This window comes from Micromesistius poutassou (assembly GCF_964030765.1).
Source record: "Micromesistius poutassou genome assembly, chromosome: 7".
Lineage (NCBI taxonomy): Eukaryota > Metazoa > Chordata > Actinopteri > Gadiformes > Gadidae > Micromesistius > Micromesistius poutassou.
In genome coordinates this window covers 17991514-18011513 of record NC_140277.1, presented here as the reverse complement: position 1 = coordinate 18011513, position 20000 = coordinate 17991514, and the positions used below count along the sequence as shown (strand labels likewise).

Genomic DNA, 20000 nt, shown 5'->3' with positions numbered 1-20000 from the left:
CTCCTCTAGGTACTAACTACCACCTCTAGGTACTAACTACCACCTCCTCTAGGTACTAACTACCTCCTCTAGGTACTAACTACCACCTCTAGGTACTAACTACCTCCTCCAGGTACTAACTACCTCCTCTAGGTACTAACTACCTCCTCTAGGTACTAACTACCACCTCCTCTAGGTACTAACTACCTCCTCTAGGTACTAACTACCACCTCCTCTAGGTACTAACTACCACCTCCTCTAGGTACTAACTACCTCCTCTAGGTACTAACTACCACCTCCTCTAGGTACTAACTACCACCTCTAGGTACTAACTACCTCCTCTAGGTACTAACTACCTCCTCTAGGTACTAACTACCACCTCCTCTAGGTACTAACTACCTCCTCTAGGTACTAACTACCACCTCTAGGTACTAACTACCTCCTCTAGGTACTAACTACCTCCTCTAGGTACTAACTACCTCCTCTAGGTACTAACTACCACCTCTAGGTACTAACTACCACCTCCTCTAGGTACTAACTACCTCCTCCAGGTACTAACTACCACCTCCTCTGGGTACTAACTACCACCTCTAGGTACTAACTACCACCTCTAGGTACTAACTACCTCCTCTAGGTACTAACTACCACCTCTAGGTACTAACTACCACCTCTAGGTACTAACTACCTCCTCTAGGTACTAACTACCTCCTCCTCTAGGTACTAACTACCACCTCCTCTAGGTACTAACTACCACCTCCTCTAGGTACTAACTACCACCTCTAGGTACTAACTACCTCCTCTAGGTACTAACTACCACCTCCTCTAGGTACTAACTACCACCTCTAGGTACTAACTACCTCCTCTAGGTACTAACTACCTCCTCTAGGTACTAACTACCTCCTCTAGGTACTAACTACCACCTCTAGGTACTAACTACCTCCTCTAGGTACTAACTACCTCCTCTAGGTACTAACTACCTCCTCTAGGAACTAACTACCTCCTCTAGGTACTAACTACCACCTCCTCTAGGTACTAACTACCTCCTCTAGGTACTAACTACCACCTCTAGGTACTAACTACCTCCTCTAGGTACTAACTACCTCCTCTAGGTACTAACTACCTCCTCTAGGTACTAACTACCTCCTCTAGGTACTAACTACCACCTCCTCTAGGTACTAACTACCACCTCCTCTAGGTACTAACTACCACCTCTAGGTACTAACTACCTCCTCTAGGTACTAACTACCTCCTCTAGGTACTAACTACCTCCTCCAGGTACTAACTACCACCTCCTCTAGGAACTAACTACCTCCTCTAGGTACTAACTACCTCCTCCAGGTACTAACTACCTCCTCTAGGTACTAACTACCTCCTCTAGGTACTAACTACCTCCTCCAGGTACTAACTACCTCCTCTAGGTACTAACTACCACCTCCTCTAGGTACTAACTACCACCTCTAGGTACTAACTACCTCCTCTAGGTACTAACTACCTCCTCTAGGTACTAACTACCACCTCTAGGTACTAACTACCTCCTCTAGGTACTAACTACCTCCTCTAGGTACTAACTACCTCCTCTAGGTACTAACTACCTCCCCTAGGTACTAACTACCACTTCTAGGTACTAACTACCACCTCTAGGTACTAACTACCACCTCTAGGTACTAACTACCTCCTCTAGGTACTAACTACCACCTCTAGGTACTAACTACCACCTCCTCTAGGTACTAACTACCTCCTCCTCTAGGTACTAACTACCTCCTCTAGGTACTAACTACCTCCTCTAGGTACTAACTACCACCTCCTCTAGGTACTAACTACCTCCTCTAGGTACTAACTACCTCCTCTAGGTACTAACTACCACCTCTAGGTACTAACTAACTACCTCCTCTAGGTACTAACTACCTCCTCTAGGTACTAACTACCTCCTCCAGGTACTAACTACCTCCTCTAGGTACTAACTACCACCTCCTCTAGGTACTAACTACCACCTCTAGGTACTAACTACCTCCTCTAGGTACTAACTACCACCTCTAGGTACTAACTACCTCCTCTAGGTACTAACTACCTCCTCTAGGTACTAACTACCTCCTCCAGGTACTAACTACCTCCTCTAGGTACTAACTACCTCCTCCTCTAGGTACTAACTACCTCCTCTAGGTACTAACTACCACCTCCTCTAGGTACTAACTACCACCTCTAGGTACTAACTACCTCCTCTAGGTACTAACTACCTCCTCTAGGTACTAACCACCTCCTCCAGGTACTAACTACCTCCTCTAGGTACTAACTACCACCTCTAGGTACTAACTACCTCCTCTAGGTACTAACTACCTCCTCTAGGTACTAACTACCTCCTCTAGGTACTAACTACCACCTCCTCTAGGTACTAACTACCTCCTCCAGGTACTAACTACCTCCTCTAGGTACTAACTAGCTCCTCTAGGTACTAACTACCACCTCTAGGTACTAACTACCTCCTCTAGGTACTAACTACCACCTCTAGGTACTAACTACCTCCTCTAGGTACTAACTACCTCCTCTAGGTACTAACTACCACCTCTAGGTACTAACTACCTCCTCTAGGTACTAACTACCACCTCCTCTAGGTACTAACTACCACCTCCTCTAGGTACTAACTACCTCCTCTAGGTACTAACTACCACCTCCTCTAGGTACTAACTACCTCCTCTAGGTACTAACTACCTCCTCTAAGTACTAACTACCTCCTCTAGGTACTAACTACCACCACCTCTAGGTACTAACTACCTCCTCTAGGTACTAACTACCACCTCCTCTAGGTACTAACTACCTCCTCTAGGTACTAACTACCTCCTCTAGGTACTAACTACCTCCTCTAGGTACTAACTACCACCTCCTCTAGGTACTAACCACCACCTCTAGGTACTAACTACCTCCTCTAGGTACTAACCACCACCTCTAGGTACTAACCACCACCTCTAGGTACTAACTACCTCCTCTAGGTACTAACTACCTCCTCTAGGTACTAACTACCACCTCTAGGTACTAACTACCACCTCTAGGTACTAACTACCTCCTCTAGGTACTAACTACCTCCTCTAGGTACTAACTACCTCCTCTAGGTACTAACTACCACCTCTAGGTACTAACTACCTCCTCTAGGTACTAACTACCACCTCCTCTAGGTACTAACTACCTCCTCTAGGTACTAACTACCTCCTCTAGGTACTAACTACCTCCTCTAGGTACTAACTACCACCTCTAGGTACTAACTACCACCTCCAGGTACTAACTACCTCCTCTAAGTACTAACTACCTCCTCTAGGTACTAACTACCACCTCCTCTAGGTACTAACTACCTCCTCTAGGTACTAACTACCACCTCCTCTAGGTACTAACTACCACCTCCTCTAGGTACTAACTACCTCCTCTAGGTACTAACTACCACCTCCTCTAGGTACTAACTACCTCCTCTAGGTACTAACTACCTCCTCTAGGTACTAACTACCACCTCTAGGTACTAACTACCTCCTCTAGGTACTAAGTACCACCTCTAGGTACTAACTACCACCTCCTCTAGGTACTAACTACCACCTCCTCTAGGTACTAACTACCTCCTCCTCTAGGTACTAACCACCACCTCTAGGTACTAACTACCTCCTCTAGGTACTAACCACCACCTCTAGGTACTAACCACCTCCTCTAGGTACTAACTACCTCCTCTAGGTACTAACTACCTCCTCTAGGTACTAACTACCACCTCTAGGTACTAACTACCTCCTCTAGGTACTAACTACCACCTCTAGGTACTAACTACCTCCTCTAGGTACTAACTACCACCTCCTCTAGGTACTAACTACCTCCTCTAGGTACTAACTACCACCTCCTCTAGGTACTAACTACCTCCTCTAGGTACTAACTACCTCCTCTAGGTACTAACTACCTCCTCTAGGTACTAACTACCACCTCTAGGTACTAACTACCACCTCCAGGTACTAACTACCTCCTCTAAGTACTAACTACCTCCTCTAGGTACTAACTACCACCTCCTCTAGGTACTAACTACCTCCTCTAGGTACTAACTACCACCTCCTCTAGGTACTAACTACCACCTCCTCTAGGTACTAACTACCTCCTCTAGGTACTAACTACCACCTCCTCTAGGTACTAACTACCTCCTCTAGGTACTAACTACCTCCTCTAGGTACTAACTACCTCCTCTAGGTACTAACTACCACCTCTAGGTACTAACTACCTCCTCTAGGTACTAAGTACCACCTCTAGGTACTAACTACCACCTCTAGGTACTAACTACCACCTCCTCTAGGTACTAACTACCACCTCCTCTAGGTACTAACTACCTCCTCTAGGTACTAACTACCACCTCTAGGTACTAACTACCACCTCTAGGTACTAACTACCTCCTCTAGGTACTAACTACCTCCTCTAGGTACTAACTACCTCCTCTAGGTACTAACTACCACCTCCTCTAGGTACTAACTACCTCCTCTAGGTACTAACTACCACCTCTAGGTACTAACTACCACCTCCTCTAGGTACTAACTACCACCTCTAGGTACTAACTACCACCTCTAGGTACTAACTACCTCCTCTAGGTACTAACTACCACCTCTAGGAACTAACTACCTCCTCTAGGTACTAACTACCTCCTCTAGGTACTAACTACCTCCTCTAGGAACTAACTACCTCCTCTAGGTACTAACTACCTCCTCTAGGTACTAACTACCACCTCCTCTAGGTACTAACTACCACCTCTAGGTACTAACTACCTCCTCTAGGTACTAACTACCTCCTCTAGGTACTAACTACCACCTCTAGGTACTAACTACCTCCTCTAGGTACTAACTACCACCTCCAGGTACTAACTACCACCTCCTCTAGGTACTAACTACCTCCTCTAGGTACTAACTACCTCCTCTAGGTACTAACTACCACCTCTAGGTACTAACTACCTCCTCTAGGTACTAACTACCACCTCCTCTAGGTACTAACTACCTCCTCTAGGTACTAACTACCTCCTCTAGGTACTAACTACCACCTCCTCTGGGTACTAACTACCACCTCTAGGTACTAACTACCTCCTCTAGGTACTAACTACCTCCTCTAGGTACTAACTACCACCTCTAGGTACTAACTACCACCTCCTCTAGGTACTAACTACCTCCTCTAGGTACTAACTACCTCCTCTAGGTACTAACTACCACCTCTAGGTACTAACTACCACCTCTAGGTACTAACTACCACCTCCTCTAGGTACTAACTACCTCCTCTAGGTACTAACTACCTCCTCTAGGTACTAAGCGGAGGGGCGTGGCCGGCAGGCTACTGATTGGCTGTTGAACCCCCCCCCTGCTCCTCTGTGATTGGTCCCTGTCCCCCCCAGCTTCGTGGCGGGCATCAGCTCCCCCCTGCAGTACACGGCGCTGCGAGGCCACCACAACCGCATCATGACCTCCTCCCCCGGGGCCCACGCCAGGGTCCACTCGCCCAGCATCTCCAACATGGCCGCCCTCAGGTGGGTGACCGGCAGAGGAGGGAAGGCTTCTCTGTCCCTCTGTCCCCATGTCCCTCTGTCCCTCTGTCCCTCTGTCCCCATGTCCCTCTGTCCCTCTGTCCCCATGTCCCTCTGTCCCCATGTCCCTCTGTCCCCCTGTCCCTCTGTCCCTCTGTCCCCCTGTCCCTTTGTCCTCTGTCCCCCTGTCCCTTTGTCCTCTGTCCCCCTGTCCCTTTGTCCTCTGTCCCCAAGTCCCTCTGTCCCTCTGTCTCTCTTCCCCCTGTCCCTCTGTCTCTCTGTCCATCTGTCCACCTGTCTCTCTGTCCCTCTGTCCCCCTGTCCCTTTGTCCTCTGTCCTCTGTCCCTCTGTCCCCATGTCCCTCTGTCCATCTGTCCCCCTGTCCTCTGTCCCTCTGTCCCTCTGTCCTCTGTCCTCTGTCCTTTGTCCTCTGTCCCTCTGTCCTCTGTCCCTCTGTCCCTCTGTCCTCTGTCCTTTGTCCTCTGTCCTCTGTCCCCCTGTCCTCTGTCCCTCTGTCCTCTGTCCCCATGTCCCTCTGTCTCCATACAACCTGTCCCTCTGTCTCTCTGTCCCTCTGTCTCTCTGTCCCTCTGTCCTCTGTCCCTCTGTCTCCATACAACCTGTCCCTCTGTCCCTCTGTCTCTCTGTCTCTCTGTCCCTCTGTCCCTCTGTCTCTCTGTCTCTCTGTCCTCTGTCCCCCTGTCCCTCTGTCCTCTGTCCCCCTGTCCCTCTGTCTCTCTGTCTCTCTGTCCCTCTGTCCCTCTGTCTCTCTGTCTCTCTGTCCTCTGTCCCCCTGTCCCTCTGTCCTCTGTCCCCCTGTCCCTTTGTCCTCTGTCCTCTGTCCCTCTGTCCTCTGTCCCCCTGTCCTCTGTCTCCATACAACCTGTCTCTCTGTCCTCTGCCTCCAGCCGCTCTCATACCCCGGGCTTGGCCGCGCCCTCCTTCTCCGGCACGTCTCGTTTCAACGAGTCCTTCCACGGCCAGGGCTCCCGGGGCCCCTCCCCGAGCCGGGGCCCGTCCCCCAGCCGGGGCCCCTCCCCCAGCCGGGGCCCGTCCCCCAGCAGGGGCCCGTCCCCCAACAGCACCTCCAACGACACCCTGCTGCTGCCCGAGATGGAGCCCATCCTCCCAGACCTGTGCATGGAGCAGCTCTGGACCGAGCCCCCGGGGCCCGGCCCGCGCAGGTAACACACCTGTGGCCCTCTAGACCCCCCCCCCATGGCCCCTCTAGACCCCCCCAGGTGACCCCTCTAGACCCCCCCCCCCAGGTGACCCCTCTAGACCCCCAGGTGACCCCTCTAGACCCCCCCCCCCCAGGTGACCCCTCTAGACCCCCCCCCCAGGTGACCCCTCTAGACCCCCCCCAGGTGACCCCTCTAGACCCCCCAGGTAACGTGTGTGTGTGTGTGTGTGTGTGTGTGTGTGTGTGTGTGTGTGTGTGTGTGTGTGTGTGTGTGTGTGTGTGTGTGTGTGTGTGTGTCCAGTCCGATGGCCTCCAAGGTGTTCCTGACCTCAGACTTCTGCCAGAACAACTTCCTGTGTTTCCTGGTGGAGTCTCAGCTCAGGTATGTGAGACAGACCGTCTCTCTCTCTCTCTCTCTCTCTCTCTCTCTCTCTCTGTCTGTCTGCCTGTCTGTTTCGCTCGCTCTCTCTCTCCATCCTTCTCTCCCTCTCCCCAACCCTTGCTCTCTCTCATTCTCTCTCTCTCTCTCTCTCCCCATCCCTCCCTCTCCCCCCAACCCTCCTTCTCTCTCTCCCATCCCTCCCTCTCTCCCCAACCCTCTCTCTCTCTCTCCCCATCCCTCCCTCTCTCCCCAACCCTCCCTCCCTCTCTCTCTCTCTCCCATCCCTCCCTCTCTCCCCAACCCTCTCTCTCTCTCTCCCCATCCCTCCCTCTCTCCCCAACCCTCCCTCCCTCTCTCTCTCCCCATCCCTCCCTCTCTCCCCAACCCTCCCTCCCTCTCTCTCTCCCATCCCTCCCTCTCTCCCCAACCCTCTCTCCCCATCCCTCCCTCTCTCTCTCTCTCTCCCATCCCTCCCTCTCTCCCCAACCCTCTCTCCCCATCCCTCCCTCTCCCCCCAACCCTCCTTCTCTCTCCCCATCCCTCCCTCTCTCCCCAACCCTCTCTCTTGCTCTCTCCCCATCCCTCCCTCTCTCCCCAACCCTCTCTCTTGCTCTCTCCCCATCCCTCCCCCTCTCCCCAACCCTCCCTCTCTCTCGCCCTCCCCCCATCCCTCACTCTCTCTCTCTCCCCCCCCGTCTCTCTGTTTCTGTCTCTCTCCTCTCCTCTCCCACCAGACTCGACCCTGACATGTAGCTCACTAATGTACAAGGCTTGTGGCTCTTTAGACAGCGGTGTGACATGTCTCCTTAGAACAGAAGAATGATTAGCTTGAACCCGCAAAGCTCCAATTAAGGAATTAAATCTGAAGATGAACTTGATGGCTGCTGCTGCTGCCGCCATCAAAGAATAAAGGGAAGGGAAAATAATTCCTTACTCCCTAACCTGGGAAAATGGCTACAGCGCCATGTTAGCACAAGCTAGAGCTACAGGCTACATGATGTTAGCCCGAGCTAGAGCTACAGGCTACATGATGTTAGCCCGAGCTAGAGCTACAGGCTACATGATGTTAGCACAAGCTAGAGCTACAGGCTACATGATGTTAGCCTGAGCTAGAGCTACAGGCTACATGATGTTAGCCTGAGCTAGGGCTACAGGCTACATGATGTTAGCCTGAGCTAGGGCTACCGCTCCATGATGCTAGCCTGAGCTAGGGCTACAGGCTACATGATGTTAGCCTGAGCTAGGGCTACAGGCTACATGATGTTAGCCTGAGCTAGGGCTACCGCTCCATGATGCTAGCCTGAGCTAGGGCTACAGGCTACATGATGTTAGCCTGAGCTAGGGCTACAGGCTCCATGATGCTAGGCTAGGTTGGTTCACCCTACCTCTTATGTTTCGACCGGAAACATAAATGACTGATTTAGACGAAAATAAGGAACTTCTGAGGTCTAAACTAAGTCGCTACACTCAGGATGTTATGCCGTATCAGATAAATGTAATGAATGCTTCTCACGGCCATAACCAAAGTTATTGGTTTGAAACTAGCCAGCGGACGGCTAGTAGGATGCAAATGATCCACAGTGGACCTGGTGGTGAATCAGTTATTTAAACCTCCCCTCAGGTGTGTGAAGTTCATCCAGAGTAACGACTTGTCTCGCCTCATCTTCACCTCCGTGACCACCATCCCAGCTACCGACGCCGCGCCGCTACAGGTAGCACACCACGCTAACACACCACGCTAACACAGGCTAATAGTTAACAACCTCCCAGCTACCGCCGCCGCACCGCTACAGGTAGCACACCACGCTAACACACCGCGCTAACACAGGCTAATAGTTACCAACCTCCCAGCTACCGACGCCGCGCCGCTACAGGTAGCACACCACGCTAACACACCGCGCTAACACAGGCTAATAGTTACCAACCTCCCAGCTACCGCCGCCGCACCGCTACAGGTAGCACACCACGCTAACACAGGCTAATAGTTACCAACCTCCCAGCTACCGCCGCCGCGCCGCTACAGGTAGCACACCACGCTAACACAGGCTAGCACACCACGCTAACACAGGCTAACACGTTACCAACCCTATTCTCCACAGGGTTCCCCTAACCTTAACTAACTATAACCCTGTCCTCCAGAGAGTTACCCTAACCTTAACTAACTATAACCCTGTCCTCCAGAGTTCCCCTAACCTTAACTAACTATAACCCTGTCCTCCAGAGTTCCCCTAACCTTAACTAACTATAACCCTGTCCTCCAGAGAGTTACCCTAACCTTAACTAACTATAACCCTGTCCTCCAGAGTTCCCCTAATCCTAACTAACTATAACCCTGTCCTCCAGAGTTACCCTAACCCTAACTAACTATAACCCTGTCCTCCAGAGTTACCCTAACCTTAACTAACTAACCCTGTCCTCCAGAGTTACCCTAACCCTAACTAACTATAACCCTGTCCTCCAGAGTTACCCTAACCTTAACTAACTAACCCTGTCCTCCAGAGTTACCCTAACCTTAACTAACTAACCCTGTCCTCCAGAGAGTTACCCTAACCTTAACTAACTAACCCTGTCCTCCAGAGTTACCCTAACCTTAACTAACTAACCCTGTCCTCCAGAGTTCCCCTAACCTTAACTAACTATAACCCTGTCCTCCAGAGTTACCCTAACCCTAACTAACTATAACCCTGTCCTCCAGAGTTACCCTAACCCTAACTAACTAACCCTGTCCTCCTCAGAGCATCAATGCCATGCTGGTCCTGGAGGCAAGCAGGAGTCTGGTTCTGTACACTGGAACTACAAGGGTAATGTATACTGTGCACGCTAATAGATAGTAATACTACGTTATGTATCTGTGTATAAAGATACTATTCTAATACTGAACAATCTTTACTAATACTGTACTTTTAATATTTATACTAATACTGTACTATATATGTTTATGTATAGATACAATGTCTGTATATGTAGGAGTTTATTGAAGCTTTGATATAGATCTATATTTATCTAGTGTATAGGTATAGTCGTATAGCACCACATAGCAGCGCGGAAATCAACAGAGGGGTGTACTCAGGTTAATATATACTATATATATAATATATACTTAATATATACTATAGATGTATATATGTAGAGAAGTCACCAGAAGCTGTGTTCTCAGGTGAACAAGGTGTTCTTTGTTCTCAGGTGAACAAGGTGTTCTTTGTTCTCAGGTGAACAAGGTGTTCTTTGTTCTCAGGTGAACAAGGTGTTCTTTGTTCTCAGGTGAACAAGGTGTTCTTTGTCCTCAGGTGAGCAAGGTGTTCTTTGTTCTCAGGTGAGCAAGGTGTTCTTTGTCCTCAGGTGAGCAAGGTGTTTGTTGCTGGTCTCCTGTCGCCCTCGTTCATCCGGTCTGGCCACGCCCATCGGTCTAGCCACGCCCATCAGGTGAACACTCCCCTGACCAGCGCTAGCACACCTGCTGCACCTGCAAACCGCCTGCCACGCCTCGACCAGGTAACTTTATTGGTACAGCCCTTTATTACAGTCTCTAGACCAGGTAACTTTATTAGTACAGCCCTTTATTACAGTCTCTAGACCAGGTAACTTTATTGGTACAGCCCTTTATTACAGTCTCTAGACCAGGTAACTTTATTAGTACAGCCCTTTATTACAGTCTCTAGACCAGGTAACTTTATTAGTACAGCCCTTTATTACAGTCTCTAGACCAGGTAACTTTATTGGTACAGCCCTTTATTACAGTCTCTAGACCAGGTAACTTTATTAGTACAGCCCTTTATTACAGTCTCTAGACCAGGTAACTTTATTGGTACAGCCCTTTATTACAGTCTCTAGACCAGGTAACTTTATTAGTACAGCCCTTTATTACAGTCTCTAGACCAGGTAACTTTATTGGTACAGCCCTTTATTACAGTCTCTAGACCAGGTAACTTTATTAGTACAGCCCTTTATTACAGTCTCTAGACCAGGTAACTTTATTGGTACAGCCCTTTATTACAGTCTCTAGACCAGGTAACTTTATTAGTACAGCCCTTTATTACAGTCTCTAGACCAGGTAACTTTATTGGTACAGCCCTTTATTACAGTCTCTAGACCAGGTAACTTTATTAGTACAGCCCTTTATTACAGTCTCTAGACCAGGTAACTTTATTGGTACAGCCCTTTATTACAGTCTCTAGACCAGGTAACTTTATTGGTACAGCCCTTTATTACAGTCTCTAGACCAGGTAACTTTATTGGTACAGCCCTTTATTACAGTCTCTAGACCAGGTAACTTTATTAGTCCAGCCCTCTGACGGTCCTTCCCCCCCCAGGCGGCGATGCCCTCCCCCCTCTCTGAGCCCAGAGGGTCCACCCACCACCAGGGCTCCTGGCTGGAGGACTACAGCTTCCCCCAGAGTCCCGCTGTCACGGCCCTGAGGGACGCCGTGTCCAACAGGGTCACTCTGGTACGGCCCTAACCCCAACCCTAACCCCAGCTCTAACCCCAACCCTAACCCCAGCTCTAACCCTAACCCTAACCCCAGCTCTAACCCCAACCCTAACCCCAGCTCTAACCCTAACCCTAACCCTAACCCCAACCCTAACCCCAACCCTAACCCCAACCCTAACCCCAGCTCTAACCCCAACCCTAACCCTAACCCTAACCTCAACCCTAACCCCAGCTCTAACCCCAACCCTAATCCCAGCTCTAACCCTAACCCTAACCCCAACCCTAGCTCTAACCCCAGCTCTAACCCAACCCTAACCCCAGCTCTAACCCTAACCCCAACCTCAGCTCTAACCCTAACCCCAACCCTAACCCTAACCTCAACCCTAACCCCAGCTCTAACCCCAACCCTAACCCAACACTAACCCCAGCTCTAACCCCAACCCTAACCCCAACCCTAACCCCAACCCTAACCCCAGCTCTAACCCTAACCCCAACCCTAACCCTAGCTCTAACCCCAACCCTAACCCTAACCCCAGCTCTAACCCCAACCCTAACCCTAGCTCTAACCCCAACCCTAACCCTAGCTCTAACCCCAACCCTAACCCCAGCTCTAACCCCAACCCTAACCCCAGCTCTAACCCTAACCCCAACCCTAACCCTAGCTCTAACCCCAACCCTAACCCAACCCTAACCCCAGCTCTAACCCTAACCCCAACCCTAACCCTAACCCCAACCCTAACCCAACACTAACCCCAGCTCTAACCCCAACCCTAACCCCAGCTCTAACCCTAACCCCAACCCTAGCTCTAACCCCAACCCTAACCCCAGCTCTAACCCTAACCCCAACCCTAACCCCAGCTCTAACCCTAACCCCAACCCTAGCTCTAACCCCAACCCTAACCCCAGCTCTAACCCCAACCCTAACCCCAACCCTAACCCCAGCTCTAACCCTAACCCCAACCCTAACCCCAGCTCTAACCCCAACCCCAACCCCAGCTCTAACCCTAACCCCAACCCTAACCCTAACCCCAACCCTAACCCCAGCTCTAACCCCAACCCTAATCCCAGCTCTAACCCTAACCCTAACCCTAGCTCTAACCCCAACCCCAACCTCAGCTCTAACCCTAACCCCAACCCTAACCCTAGCTCTAACCCCAACCCTAACCCAACCCTAACCCCAGCTCTAACCCTAACCCCAACCCTAACCCTAACCCCAACCCTAACCCAACCCTAAACCCAGCTCCAACCCTAACCCCAACCCTAACCCTAGCTCTAACCCCAACCCTAACCCCAGCTCTAACCCTAACCCCAACCCTAACCCCAACCCTAACCCCATCCCTAACCCCAACCCTAACCCTAACCCAGTCTCTAGAACGGCCCTAACCCTTCTCTAGAATGGCCCTAACTCTAACCCCGTCTCTAGATCTGCCCTAACCCCAACCCTAACCATGTCTCTAGAACGCCCCTAACCAGTCTCTAGAACACCCCTAACCCTAACCATGTCTCTAGAATGCCCCTAACCAGTCTCTAGAACACCCCTTACCCTAACCCCGTCTCTAGAACGGTCCTAACCCTGACCCTTACCCTAACCCCGTCTCTAGAACGGTCCTAACCCTGACCCTTACCCTAACCCCGTCTCTAGCAGAACTCCTCATGGCTCATATGTTGTGTTCATTATGATCTCAGTGTCTGCTCTCTGACAACAGGAGGTCAACAACGGAACCATGTTCAGAGTGTCCATCCCTGAGATCTGCACCTCCACCCTAGGTAACGCCTCCACAGTAGTTGACTCATTTTCTTAACTATATACAGTCCTATTAGTTTCTCCCTCTCCTCTCTTAGTCACAATCTACAAATTCATGGTACACCAGGACACTGGTGTACCATGAATTTGCACAATACCCGCAATCCCGGGCTGAAATTGTACGAGGTACGTTTGAGCCAGCGGTCCGTCTTCACTGAAAGCTCATAGCGATGGAAATGATCCCCAAGGACAGCACATGGTGTCATGTACAACCTTTGAGAGCGAGCGAGAAGGAGCAAAGGGGCGAAGGGGTTCTGTGTGCCTGTGCAAGCCCGTTTGTCGCCAGATCAAAGATTGTACGAAGGACATCACACCACCGAAATCGGAAGATGGTTCGTCAAGTGCAGTCAATAGAGCTGAATTTTAAACCGTCGTGTTCTTATACATTTATCAGACACGAAGTGCAGCGTGTGCGGGATTAGTCTGCGTTATGCTCGCCTGAGTTGCGGAAATTTAAGCACTGACCCTGCACACCTCCACCCTACACACCTCCACCCACCTCCACCCTCCCTCTGTGTCTGTCTCGGTCTGTCTGTGTCTCTCTGTGTGTCTGTGTGTCTGTCTCTTCCTCTGTGTGTGTGTGTGTGTGTGTGTGTGTGCATGCCACACACACACACACACACACACACACACACACACACACACACACACACACACACACACACACACACAGAGCTGAGTCACTACACTTAGTTGTGTAATGAGGTTGGAGTGGTGTCCCTGCTGCAGTGACGTAGTCCAGACTGATTAATGAACCACAGGGGTGGGGGGGGGGGGGAGGCTTAGTGTTTGACATGATGGAGCTGACGTAGCTTCAGACTCCACCCCCCCCACAGCCTCCCACACATGTACCCAAAACGGTTAGGGTCAGTCAGCACCAAAATGGTTAGGGTCACTCAGCACCAAAATGGTTAGGGTCACTCAGCACCAAAATGGTTAGGGTCACTCAGCACCAAAATGGTTAGGGTCACTCAGCACCAGAATGGTTAGGGTCACTCAGCACCAAAATGGTTAGGGTCACTCAGCACCAAAATGGTTAGGGTCACTCAGCACCAAAATGGTTAGGGTCACTCAGCACCAAAATGGTTAGGGTCACTCAGCACCAAAATGGTTAGGGTCACTCAGCACCAAAATGGTTAGGGTCACTCACCACCAAAATGGTTAGGGTCACTCACCACCAAAATGGTTAGGGTCACTCAGCACCAAAATGGTTAGGGTCACTCAGCACCAAAATGGTTAGGGTCACTCAGCACCAAAATGGTTAGGGTCACTCAGCACCAAAATGGTTAGGGTCACTCAGCACCAAAATGGTTAGGGTCACTCAGCACCAAAATGGTTAGGGTCACTCAGCACCAAAATGTCTTTACTTATGCAACTGCTTGGTCAGTTAACTAGTTGGTTAAAGAGCAGTTGACCAGTTCGTTAAAGAGCAGTTGACCAGTCACGGAGCAGTTAACCAGGTAGTTAAAGAGCCGTTGACGTGCTGGTCACGGAGCAGTTAACCAGTTAGCCACAGATTAGTTAAACAGTTAGTTGAAGAGCAGTTAACCAGCTAGTTAAAGAGCAGTTGACCAGCTAGTTTGTTTGTTGGTAGTTTGTGGCTCTATACATGTAGGGACTGGAGCCTGAGCGCTGTAATGCAGCCTGTATGGAGCTATTGGTTACCATGGACACTGTGTGTGTGTGTGTGTGTGTGTGTGTGTGTGTGAGTGTGAGTGTGAGTGTGTGTGTGTGTGTGTGTGTGTGTGAGTGTGAGTGAGTGGTGCTACTAATGAGATGGCCTTTATCAGGGTCTCCCCTGACCTTTCCATCTCCTCAGGACCAATTAAGACGACTGCTGCACCTGATTGGTCAACACTATCAATTACATAGAAAATTAATTGGTTTCACCGATTTTTCAGCACAACCAGTCCTGTATTCATCACCTACCACTGTCTTCTGCTGGTTATACTGGGAGCTGCTGAGTACAACCACAGTGAATCTATGTTCATCTGTCTCCTGTTACAGTGAAGAAGTGCCTGCAGGCCATTCGGTTCATCCTACCCAAGGATGCAGCCATGAAGGTGAGGAGACCGCACCTCTAGAACCACCAGCACCTCTAGAACCACCACCAGCACCTCTAGAACCACCAGCACCTCTAGAACCACCAGCACCTCTAGAACCACCAGCACCTCTAGAACCACCAGCACCTCTAGAACCACCAGCACCTCTAGAACCACCCAGCACCTCTAGAACCACCAGCACCTCTAGAACCACCACCAGCACCTCTAGAACCACCAGCACCTCTAGAACCACCAGCACCTCTAGAACCACCAGCACCTCTAGAACCACCAGCACCTCTAGAACCACCAGCACCTCTAGAACCACCCAGCACCTCTAGAACCACCAGCACCTCTAGAACCACCAGCACCTCTAGAACCACCAGCACCTCAGTGAAGTGGTAGAACATTGTGTTGTGTGTTCCAGGTTCTAGTGAAGTGGTAGAACGTTGTGTTGTGTGTTCTAGGTTCTAGTGAAGTGGTAGAACGTTGTGTTTTGTGTTGTTTTAGTGAGGTGGTAGAACGTTGTGTTGTGTGTTCTAGGTTCTAGTGAGGTGGTAGAACGTTGTGTTGTGTGTTCTAGGTTCTAGTGAGGTGGTAGAACGTTGTGTTGTGTGTTCCAGGTTCTAGTGAAGTGGTAGAACGTTGTGTTGTGTGTTGTTCTAGTGAGGTGGTAGAACGTTGTGTTGTGTGTTGTTTTAGTGAGGTGATAGAACGTTGTGTTGTGTGTTCCAGGTTCTAGTGAGGTGGTAGAACGTTGTGTTGTGTGTTCTAGGTTCTAGTGAAGTGGTAGAACGTTGTGTTGTGTGTTGTTTTAGTGAGGTGGTAGAACGTTGTGTTGTGTGTTCTAGGTTCTAGTGAGGTGGTAGAACGTTGTGTTGTGTGTTCTAGGTTCTAGTGAGGTGGTAGAACGTTGTGTTGTGTGTTGCAGGTTCTAGTGAGGTGGTAGAACGTTGTGTTGTGTGTTCTAGGTTCTAGTGAGGTGGTAGAACGTTGTGTTGTGTGTTCCAGGTTCTAGTGAAGTGGTAGAACGTTGTGTTGTGTGTTGTTCTAGTGAGGTGGTAGAACGTTGTGTTGTGTGTTCTAGGTTTTAGTGAGGTGGTAGAACGTTGTGTTGTGTGTTGCAGGTTCTAGTGAGGTGGTAGAACGTTGTGTTGTGTGTTCTAGGTTCTAGTGAGGTGGTAGAACGTTGTGTTGTGTGTTCTAGGTTCTAGTGAGGTGGTAGAACGTTGTGTTGTGTGTTCTAGGTTCTAGTGAAGTGGTAGAACGTTGTGTTGTGTGTTCTAGGTTCTAGTGAAGTGGTAGAACGTTGTGTTGTGTGTTCTAGGTTCTAGTGAGGTGGTAGAACGTTGTGTTGTGTGTTCTAGGTTCTAGTGAGGTGGTAGAACGTTGTGTTGTGTGTTCTAGGTTCTAGTGAAGTGGTAGAACGTTGTGTTGTGTGTTGCAGGTTCTAGTGAGGTGGTAGAACGTTGTGTTGTGTGTTCTAGGTTCTAGTGAGGTGGTAGAACGTTGTGTTGTGTGTTCTAGGTTCTAGTGAGGTGGTAGAACGTTGTGTTGTGTGTTCTAGGTTCTAGTGAGGTGGTAGAACGTTGTGTTGTGTGTTCTAGGTTCTAGTGAAGTGGTAGAACGTTGTGTTGTGTGTTGCAGGTTCTAGTGAAGTGGTAGAACGTTGTGTTGTGTGTTGCAGGTTCTAGTGAAGTGGTACAACACGTACAACGCCCCCGGCGGGCCGTCGGCCCACGCAGAGTGGAACCAGTTTGTCACGTGTCTGCTGGGCCTGCTGGGCTACAACACAGAGCGCCTTGGGTGGACCCGCAACGTGAGGACGCGCTACACAACACCGCAACACAACACCAACACAACACTGCTACACAACACCGCTACATAACAATGCTACACAACACCGCAACACAACACCGCAACACAACACGGCAACACAACACCACAACACTGCTACACAACACCACAACACTACACCGCAACACAACACGGCAACACAACACGGCAACACAACACCGCAACACAACACCACAACACCGCAACACAACACCGCAACACTGCTACACAACACCACAACACTGCAACACAACACCGCTACACAACACCGCAACACAACACTGCTACACAACACCGCAACACTGCTACACAACACCGCAACACTGCTACACAACACCACAACACTGCAACACAACACCGCTACACAACACCGCAACACAACACTGCTACACAACACCGCAACACTGCTACACAACACCACAACACTGCTACACAACACTGCTACACAACACCGCAACACAACACTGCTACACAACACCGCAACACAACACCGCTACACCGCAACACAACACCTCAACACAACACCGCAACACTACACTGCTACACAACACCAACACAACACCGCAACACAACACCTCAACACAACACCGCAACACAACACCGCAACACAACACCGCAACACAACACCGCAACACAACACCGCAACACAACACCGCTACACAACACCGCAACACAACACCGCTACACAACACCGCAACACAACACCGCAACACAACACAGCAACACAACACAGCAACACAACACGCCAACACAACACAGCAACACAACACGCCAACACAACACGGCAACACAACACCACAACACTGCTACACAACACCACAACACTACACCGCAACACAACACGGCAACACAACACTGCTACACAACACCGCAACACTGCTACACAACACCGCAACACTGCTACACAACACCACAACACTGCAACACAACACCGCTACACAACACTGCTACACAACACCGCAACACTGCTACACAACACCACAACACTGCTACACAACACTGCTACACAACACCGCAACACAACACTGCTACACAACACCGCAACACAACACCGCTACACCGCAACACAACACCTCAACACAACACCGCAACACTACACTGCTACACAACACCAACACAACACCGCAACACAACACCGCAACACAACACCGCAACACAACACCGCAACACAACACCGCAACACAACACCGCTACACAACACCGCAACACAACACCGCTACACAACACCGCAACACAACACCGCAACACAACACCGCAACACAACACAGCAACACAACTCCTGGTCTGGTCCGGTGAACCTGGTTCTCCTGGTCCGGTGAACCTGGTTCTCCTGGTCTGGTGAACCTGGTTCTCCTGGTCTGGTGAACCTGGTTCTCCTGGTCCGGTGAACCTGGTTCTCCTGGTCTGGTGAACCTGGTTCTCCTGGTCCGGTGAACGTGGTTCTCCTGGTCTGGTCTGGTGAACCTGGTTCTCCTGGTCTGGTTCTCCTGGTTCTCCTGGTCTGGTGAACCTGGTTCTCCTGGTCCGGTGAACCTGGTTCTCCTGGTCCGGTGAACCTGGTTCTCCTGGTCCGGTGAACCTGGTTCTCCTGGTCTGGTGAACCTGGTTCTCCTGGTCTGGTCTGGTGAACCTGGTTCTCCTGGTCCGGTGAACCTGGTTCTCCTGGTCCGGTGAACCTGGTTCTCGTCAGAGCTGCTGCTGATGATGGTTCCCTGCCGTGGCCTCAAGTGGCTTTAAGGGGCTGCCTTTAAAAAGCACAGAGGCCGTAACGACCATAGTCAAAATAAAGCTGTTGACCTTGCTCTCTCTCTCCTCAGCTCTGTGTTGAAGTGCCTCTCTCGCCCGTGATTGCTGCCAAGAAGGCCCGTCCGTCAGACGCGGGATCTGATGAGGTGGGTCTCTTTTTCAAACCCAGCATCGTCGTAGCAACAGGATTGAAGTGTTTCACCCGACAGATGGTCTGGAGCTACGTTGAGGGGGGGGGGGGGGGGGGGGGGGTGGCGGCCTAAGGGGGGGGGGGGGGGGGGGGGGGGTGGGCGGCCTAAGGCTCCCTCTCAGCGGGCTTCTCGATTGGCAGAGGGACACCTGCCAACCTGGGAAACACGCTGCGGTTATTGTGTGTTGAAAACACTGCGTTCATGAAGCAGCGCGTTTCTAACCAGCGGCCGCTCAAAGCGCGTTACAATTCACACACCCGACGGCGGAGTCCGGCCAGCGGGGTCAGGGAGCAGTCAGGGTGAGGGCGGTCTCGCTCAGGGGACACCTCCACACTCACAGCTAGGAGGAGGAAGGAGGAGCCGGGGATCGAACCAGCGACCTCAAGCCGACCCGCTCTGCCTCCTGAGCCGCGTGCCGCGCCCCCGATCACTCATTTGGAGAAAGTCGGTATCCCAAATAAACCTTTGTGTACAGCCAGCCCGCGGCATGTTCTCTGTACCCAGCCCTGTACCCACGCCACTGGGGTCAGGGAACTCTGCCACAAGATGATCAATACTAGAGCAGATTATAGAAGGGCTGTTATGATATTATACATAGAGCAGGTTATAGAAGGTGATATATTATACATAGAGCAGGTTATAGAAGGTGATATATTATACATAGAGCAGGTTATAGAAGGGCTGTGATATATTATACATAGAGCAGGTTATAGAAGGTGATATATTATACATAGAGCAGGTTATAGAAGGGCTGTGATATATTATACATAGAGCAGGTTAAGAAGGTGATATATTATACATAGAGCAGGTTATAGAAGGGCTGTGATATATTATACATAGAGCAGGTTATAGAAGGGCTGTGATATATTATACATAGAGCAGGTTATAGAAGGGC

At 50.4% G+C, this 20000-nt stretch overlaps 1 protein-coding gene across 1 annotated transcript in view; it reads left to right on the top strand.

The window, feature by feature from the left end:
* Positions 1–19655, top strand: part of LOC311350619 (anaphase-promoting complex subunit 1-like) — a gene marked incomplete at its 3' end in the record, with an annotated part of 31934 nt that extends 12279 nt beyond the window's left edge. Inside the window, exons 10-21 of the mRNA XM_084470685.1 lie at positions 5366–5497; positions 6404–6679; positions 6980–7060; positions 8682–8772; positions 9796–9861; positions 10400–10552; positions 11371–11505; positions 13196–13256; positions 15301–15356; positions 17020–17151; positions 18986–19126; positions 19581–19655. Of these exons, the coding sequence (XP_084326811.1) occupies positions 5366–5497; positions 6404–6679; positions 6980–7060; positions 8682–8772; positions 9796–9861; positions 10400–10552; positions 11371–11505; positions 13196–13256; positions 15301–15356; positions 17020–17151; positions 18986–19126; positions 19581–19655 (1399 nt within the window). The remainder of the gene's footprint in view (positions 1–5365; positions 5498–6403; positions 6680–6979; positions 7061–8681; positions 8773–9795; positions 9862–10399; positions 10553–11370; positions 11506–13195; positions 13257–15300; positions 15357–17019; positions 17152–18985; positions 19127–19580) is intronic.
* Between the last annotated feature and the right edge of the window lie 345 nt (positions 19656–20000).